The following is a 7,356-nucleotide window of genomic DNA, read 5'->3' as shown; positions in this document are numbered from 1 at the left end:
TGGAGGTTGAAGATTTCTGGGAGGCCTTTCACAAGCAGCACATGAACTAAGTGTTACATGTGTTAGATGTAGAAAACTGCCCAGGTTTCAGTAATCTCATCTCATAAGAGCTCTTGAAATAGTTCCACAATTATAGAAAACTATTCTTTAACATTCTGCATGCATGGACCATTCAATAACATTCTTCCAGATTCTCTGGCCATGCTTACACTGCTATATATGCTTAACCTTTGTGTTGCGAGTACTGCCATGAGAGCCATCAAAAGAGCAGTGATGGTTTCAGATGGATACGCTGCAGGTTTGCCAGTGGAGGGAGGTGGTTGAGGTGTGTGCTAGTGCAGGTGGGTGCACAGTGTGAATGTGGCCTCCTGCATATAAGGAGTGACCTCTAATCTGGAAAACCTTGAGACTTCTGTTCTAAATTTTAGATTCTTTTCCCCAGAACTTCTGTTGCTTTGTGAGTGCATTAAATCTACAAATAGGTGAGCTTTGGAAAGCATCCCAACAACTCAAGATTATGTATTAGTCCGGTAAGGAGTATACAAAAGGAGCTGCCCTGCCTCTGTTCTGGCTGTTGATGCTGTCTCATAGTGTAGATGAGTCCTATGTATAGAGTCAGCATAACGTCAAGGTAAGAAACAGCTGATTGGTGTCTTTGCAGGTCTTGGGGCAAGGGAAGTGCTGTGGTACTTTAAATCAGAGATATGCCTTGCTACTGTAGCAAGGATTTTTGGATACAGGGCAATTAATGAGCATTCTGGAGAGGGCTATGCAAAGACTTCAGGATACTCCAGGGGTGCTCTTTCTCATCCTGAGCTGTTTTGGCCCTACCCAGGTTGTGCTTTCTGTACAGAACCTTTTATGGCATGCAGCACAAAACTAAACTTCCAGATCTAAGAGTCTGATCTAAAGCATATGAAAGGCAGGGGATGTCCCTGCAGTGCCTTCATGCTTCCTGCATTCAGGATTAATCCATTAACCTTCACAACACCTTGTGACATAGACAGTGTTCTTATCCTGCCAGTAACAATGAATGAAATAAGTAAAGTCTGTTATTTAAAGCCACAGGGTAGCTTCTAGCTAAGAGCACAGCAGCCTGCTCTATGCCCAGGACCTGTTAGAAAAGGCACCAACCTGGGGCATGTAAGTAGGTCCTCCTTTTTTGATCTGATGATTCCTTATTTGGCATTTTATTCTATTTGCTTACACAGAGCCAAATTCTGGCATAGTCACTCATGTAATGGAGCATGTTAACCCACACGTGAGCTCAAGGACTACAGCAGGATTATTCATTGGTAAGGTATTTTAGGAAGTAAAGATATTAGATCTGCCCACTAAGTGAGAAGACTTAGAGAAATCCTGAGACAGCTTGAGGGATAAAGTACTGCTCGATTAGCCCTGAGTGTAGCTACATGCTGCAGCAGTTTCCTGGGGGAGAGGCACACAGGATCTTTCGTGGTACTTTCTTCACTTGCTAGGACCCCTCTCAGCAAGTTCTCCCATGCAGATAGAGATCAGTATTCAGTTTTCAGTCCAAGTGACTCTTCCAACACTAACTTCTGACTGGTCAGGGTTATAACCTGCAGCTGTCTGTGTTGTGCTGATATCTCTTGATTGTTTAACCCATGATTTCATGTGAGGGTCTCCATGGACTTCTTGGTTCCAGTTTCAGTTCCATTTGAAAAGTGCTTTTGGCTCCACCAGCTCTGAGAAATGTGAGATGAACTGGAGTGTCTTGGTCAGAGGTAGCAGGGATTTGCTGCAGTGTGGGACCAGTTATTTTCTACAGAGGTCCTCAACCTCTGAAAAGAAGCAAAGAGACCCTGTTTTGTATGGGGCTAACAAGAGAGACTTTGAGGCAGTAACTTAAGCCAGGAGAGTTACCCTAATGTGGAATTACCACCATTTCTGTTTAACAGGAGCACACCAACCCCTCCTCTTAATCACTTGCCTTCCTGTGACTTTCCCCCTCAAATCTGCCTTGAGTCCAACTGAGAAATGAATCCTTTATCTGTTCTGTGAGAACTTCTCTGAGTCACTCCTTTCCCATTTGAATTTCTCTCTCTAATTCAGCAAAGCAGTTGGACCATCTTGTGTGTCTGGTGTCTGTTGTAATCTTACCAACTGAGCTGGACTTCAGTGTTGGGGTTTCTTGCTGTGTCAGAGTTGGTTTCCTCATTCTCAGCTCCAGAGCACAGTACAGACTCACTGGTAGCAACATCTCCACTTGCTGTTCGTGATTATCATCTCAGTACTTTGTCCTCTCGTGATTCTCTCATACCTATTCTAACACTAAAGAGCTTTTATTAAATCACTTGTATTAAATGTCCTGTCTGTCTGCCAGTCTTCCTGGAAATCTCTCTCTTCCAGTGATCTCCTCCTTGGTAGTCTCTGAATCATCCTTCTCTGTGTCCCTCTTTGCCTTCACTTAGGGGGAAAAAAATCTGGAAGACACCCTCAAACAACCAAACCAGCATCAATTACCTAGTAAAATGGAAAACCAAAACTGAGCCATCCAGCTTTTCTGCATTCCCAGCTCTCTCCTGCCAGCAAGCATATTAATGACAATTCAGTATCAACTGATTCAAGCCGAACAGAAAAAAGATCCATACCCTGGATGCAGAAGTAGCCACAGCATTCAGAGAGCACTGCCTGGAGGTGGAGCTCTAGGAAGAGCTGGGTCTCAGTGACTGCCTTTACCAGCTCCTTCAGGATGCCACCACCTTCTGCCAGGCAAGGGGAGGGAGAGCAGGACTGCAGTTCTGACCGGTCAGTTAAACTAAATAAACGGTTCTGCTCCTACCCGCTCGTGCACTCTGAGTCTGCACAGGGGCCAGTCCCAGTCCAGCTCTGTGCATTGTGTAGGATAAAATTATGGTGGGGTTTGAGGAGTAACTGAGCACTACAGAATAAAAACTAGACAAGGACATCAGATATCTAGGACAAACAGCTCTCTGTAAGGTGCTGTGGAAGGACACGGCTGCAGCTACATTTGGCATGCTAGAATTCTAGTAAGGAGTGTTTGTCATGGTTCTTTTGACTGCCCAAGGTGTTGGGACATTGGGTTCTGCAGACTCCCTGCTTTCCAATAAGCCTGTTTTACACAGACATGTTACAAACTGTCACTGAGCTGTCTCGGAGATGAGCTGTAACGCTAAGGATTTGACAGTTTGCAGTCATTCAAAGTACTCTAACTGTGGATTGTCAAAACATCAGTTTTGCAAAAGTGTAGATATACTTCCAAAACAGCTTTTTACACCTCTGTAAGACAGGATGCTAACGCAGGTTCTGGTAGAAGAGTGTGTGTTCTGATTGCCTGCAATCCTTCTCCAGATTTCCAAACAAGTTACTGATCATTTCTGAATGTAAATTTCATCCAATAACTGCTACTAGGTGAGGCCACAAATATTGTTCCGCCCTAGATATGGCTGTACCTCACTGACAGGAAAACAGGTTTCCAAGAATTGTATGTAAAATACTTCGGGATTCAGAAGATGGAACACTTTGGTGCACCAGATTCCTAGGGATTAGATTAATGTCCAGCTAATCAGCTGCCTTCATGCTTTGAGATAGTATGCACTCAGAATAAGATGTCTCAGAATATTTCAGAGTCTGCCTGATTCAGCTAGTGTCAACATTGACAAAAATATAAAAAAATCATGTTGTCATTGTAACACTTACTGATTCAAATGCTTTAATACTGCTTGTCTCCTACTTACTCACCTCTGCTCACATTTACTCTTGTAAATGAAAAGAGCTCTGTGCAGTTTACCACCCAAATGTCATTTTTTGGCTTTTGATTCTTTTACAGGCTTCTGTTCTCCCTTTCCTTTCTTTCCCTTCTTTCTTGTTCTCACTACCTTACTAAGTGTCAGGAAAAGTACAATCCCCTTCAGCCCATGCCACAAACTTTGGGCCTGAAAAAGAGAGAACAAGAATCTGGTTACACGGAGGAAACAGGTGAAAGCAAACAGTCCTGTGGAACAGCATTACTGGTGGGTGTTCCTGATGCAAAAAGCCAGGCACATTGTCTGGCTCCAAAACAGGTCTCCAAAACCCCCCTTTATTCTGTACCACACTGAATTATTTGCTGCTAAGATAGGCTGCCAGCTGCCTGACTTTTCTTTTACTCTTTTTCATGTTATCTTTTTCAAGAGGAACTTCTTACCAAGGAGGACACTAACACTGTAGTCCTCCAGAGCCTATGATTAGAGTAGTAAATGGCTATGTTTACACATCTTTAAATATCACCTTCTAGTTCAGAAGAACAGTTCATGAAGAAACTACAGACAGTACAGAAAGAAAGGAATCATTCAGGTTCAGAAGAATCAAAGATTGGGGATTTGCCTTTCCCTTCCTTATTGCCCTGTGGTTTTTTCTGAGCAAGTTAATTCTGTGGCCCACTGGTGATACAGGCTCATATTCTTTTGGGAAAACAAACATCCATCAACACACACAAGTGTGTTTTGTTCCATGTGTTAGCACAATGAATCTTCAACTCTCTATGGCCAAAATACAGTCAGCAAGAGTGAAGATGCCACCTGCAGTTAGTTTCATCTTTAAGCAATGCTATGAATTAAAGGATCTGCCTTATTTTCAGATACACTATCCATTCCCCTTCCCCTGGACAAGGAATGAAGGAAATTTCACTTGCAAGCTGGAAGGGCTGTTATGTCCCTGCTGTCTGTGAACTGTTTTGGTGGGGCAGCAACAGCCTTCTGGGCCATTTGCAAATGGTGCCCAATGCTGTATTTCCTCATGGTTCCCTATATCCTACTTTAACGTGATCAGTGACTGAAGTACTGCTCTGCCGCGGCTGATGCAAATGCTGGTTTAAGGTGATTTTTGATGTTGCATAGAGTGCTCTGTAGCTTGTTCTGCAAGCAAAGCATCTATTACTCAACCCACAACTTTTATGTATATTGTGGTGGCTTTCTTAACACCCCTACCTTGAAGGTAACGGCCTTTTTACGCCTTTTTTCCTTTAAGTATTCCCAGATGGCTGACGTCCCCTGGCAGCACACATCACTCGGAGGGTCTGTCATAGGGTTCCCATCCACAAGGACCTGCTCCAGCTGCTGAAGACTGTCCAAATCCCTGGGCAGCTGGGACAGCTGGTTGTCCTGAAGGAGCAGTTTTTTCAAACCTGAACACACAAAAGCAAACAGCTGCAGCACAAAGAACAAAAGTGATGCGGGGCAGTCCTGCGTGCTCCCCACAAACAGCGTGGGGATGAGGCACAAACAATTCAGTCTGTGCATGTAATGAATGTGTGTTGAACAGCTCATCAGAGCATCTAAAATTTGAATTATCTGCTGCCAAATATAGAAGGATGTGACCCAGGCTTTCATAGCAAAGCGTTTGCGTCACAAGGTGAAGACTGTTCACCTGGAAGCCAAGTGGCTAAATTTGGCTTTCAAAAGTCCTGCCAGCTGGCACACCAACGGTGCTGGTGAACTCAGCCACACAGAGATGCAGTGGAGAACGGGGGAAGATGGAAGGACTGGGCTGGGGAGCATCCCCAAAGCCAGTTCCACCCCACCACCCTGGAGTCACCAGTGTTAACCCAGTGGGTCTTCTCACATCAGGGCATTTGCTTTGAGCTGAGCTTTGCAAAACATCTTTTCCCCCAGACCCTGAGGTTGAGGTAGATCATGGGTGAGGACGTCCTGTCTGCTTGGCTTGGGTGCAGTGCTTCCGCTAACCTCCCAGTTCCTAACATTTACCCAGTTTAGCTCCCTTACAGTTACAGGAGGAGCCCTGAATGATGCACCACGTTCCTTCCTTCCCTTCTCTCTCGTCTTCCAAAATGCTCACTGGTACTTGTGTCCTTAAGGCCACAAACACAAAGACTATTTTTCACCTTGTATTTGGCATATAGAGTCTGGGAGCTGTTGAAGGAGGTTGTTGCGACAGTCAAGTATTTTCAAATGGGTCAAAGAGCTGATAGCAGTGGGCAGGTTCTCCAGAAAATTATTCTCCATGTGCAGTTCTTTCAGATTCTGGAAAATATGTACACAAGTTTTAATAATTAAAGGGTTTTTCCTTAGCTTGGTATATAATCAACATACAGAGAATATCATTAAGAGCAGGAGTAAGGTTTATAAAATGAAATACCACTGGGATAACTGTTAAACACAGAAAGAGCATGAGCTTCAAACACTGATACCATAATATCAAACACTGAGTTATCAAATACTGATAAAATAACATCAAACACTGAGTTTTGATATTATTCCTATTCTGACAGCCCTGACCTGATGCTGCACCAGGTACCTGAAGAGATTAGGAGAACCTCCAGTCCTGCATTTGGGAGCAGCTGTAGTCCCCAGAAGTGCCATGGTGCAGCAGACCAAGGTCTTCTCCCTTTATTGCTCCTACCTGCAATTTGCTGATGTCTTCTGGCAGACTTGTGAACTTAATCCCTTTATTTTGTCCCAGGTATAATCTCTCTAATGACTCCAGGAGAAAGATTTCCTCTGGAAAGGTACTCAGCTGGTTTTCAGACAGGCTAAGGCATTTCAGATTTGTCAGTTCTTTCACCTCCACAGGTATCTAGACACAGTCATTAAAAAGATACATTATGTCAATTAAATAGTAATCTTTGGGATTTTTTTTAGGGAAAAACCTTCAAGAAAATGCTGTGGAGCTCTATTACTGTTGGTGGATGAACACAGAATATTCTGCTCATTAATGTAACATTATACCTCACAGTATGGTGGAAATTTTCTCCAAAAAAAATCCATGTCGTTACCTCTGCTGGAAAGATTTCTTATGGTGTTAATTTTATTTTTTAGCAGGAGCATTAGTCTGCTCTTCATTTCCTTTGTATGCACAGTGCAGGGGAGAGTAATTTAAATGAATGAAATATAAAAGTGATTCTTTTGCATAAATTACTACTGTAAATGTAACCCTCAAGAAGAAAACTGCATGTGTGAAAATCTCCTTGAAAAAGGAACGTTGCATTATATAAAAAGGAAGATGTGGGCATACTTGTTTTAGGACTCAGAATACGAGTACTATTACACTCAGGATGACAGCCTTAGGGTACACAGTATCTCATTATCAAATGAACAGCAAACATTAATGGTGTTCAAGGCATTAACAATATCACATCCATTTTTGAATTGCCCTCTGTTTTGTTGCAGTTGGTAACGTATTGATTCTGTGCAAGAGCAGCTCCTATTTTCCAGCGCACACAGAAAAAAATAAGAGGCAAGAAGAGTGAATCAATCCTTCCAGCCAGTATCTCATCTCTATGACCCGACACAAAGGTTGGTGTTACCACCTTCTTGCTATCTCTCCCTGCCTGAGTATCAGATGTCAGTGATGATGGGTAACCCAGGCTCAGGTGCA

General features: G+C 43.2%; 1 protein-coding gene across 1 annotated transcript in view; it reads right to left on the bottom strand.

The window, feature by feature from the left end:
* Nucleotides 1-3,782: 3,782 nt before the first annotated feature.
* The window catches only part of LRRIQ4 (leucine-rich repeats and IQ motif containing 4), a 4,786-nt gene continuing 1,212 nt past the window's right edge, over nucleotides 3,783-7,356 (bottom strand). Inside the window, exons 2-5 of the mRNA XM_008944017.1 lie at nucleotides 6,382-6,555; nucleotides 5,864-6,002; nucleotides 4,950-5,146; nucleotides 3,783-3,917 (exon numbers count right to left, since the gene is read on the bottom strand). Coding sequence (XP_008942265.1) covers nucleotides 3,783-3,917; nucleotides 4,950-5,146; nucleotides 5,864-6,002; nucleotides 6,382-6,555 — 645 coding nt within the window. The remainder of the gene's footprint in view (nucleotides 3,918-4,949; nucleotides 5,147-5,863; nucleotides 6,003-6,381; nucleotides 6,556-7,356) is intronic.

Source organism: Merops nubicus, unplaced genomic scaffold, assembly GCF_000691845.1.
Source record: "Merops nubicus isolate BGI_N331 unplaced genomic scaffold, ASM69184v1 scaffold44600, whole genome shotgun sequence".
Taxonomy (NCBI): Eukaryota; Metazoa; Chordata; class Aves; order Coraciiformes; family Meropidae; genus Merops; species Merops nubicus.
Note: the sequence above shows the minus strand (reverse complement) of the source record. Positions and strands in the feature narration are given on the sequence as shown.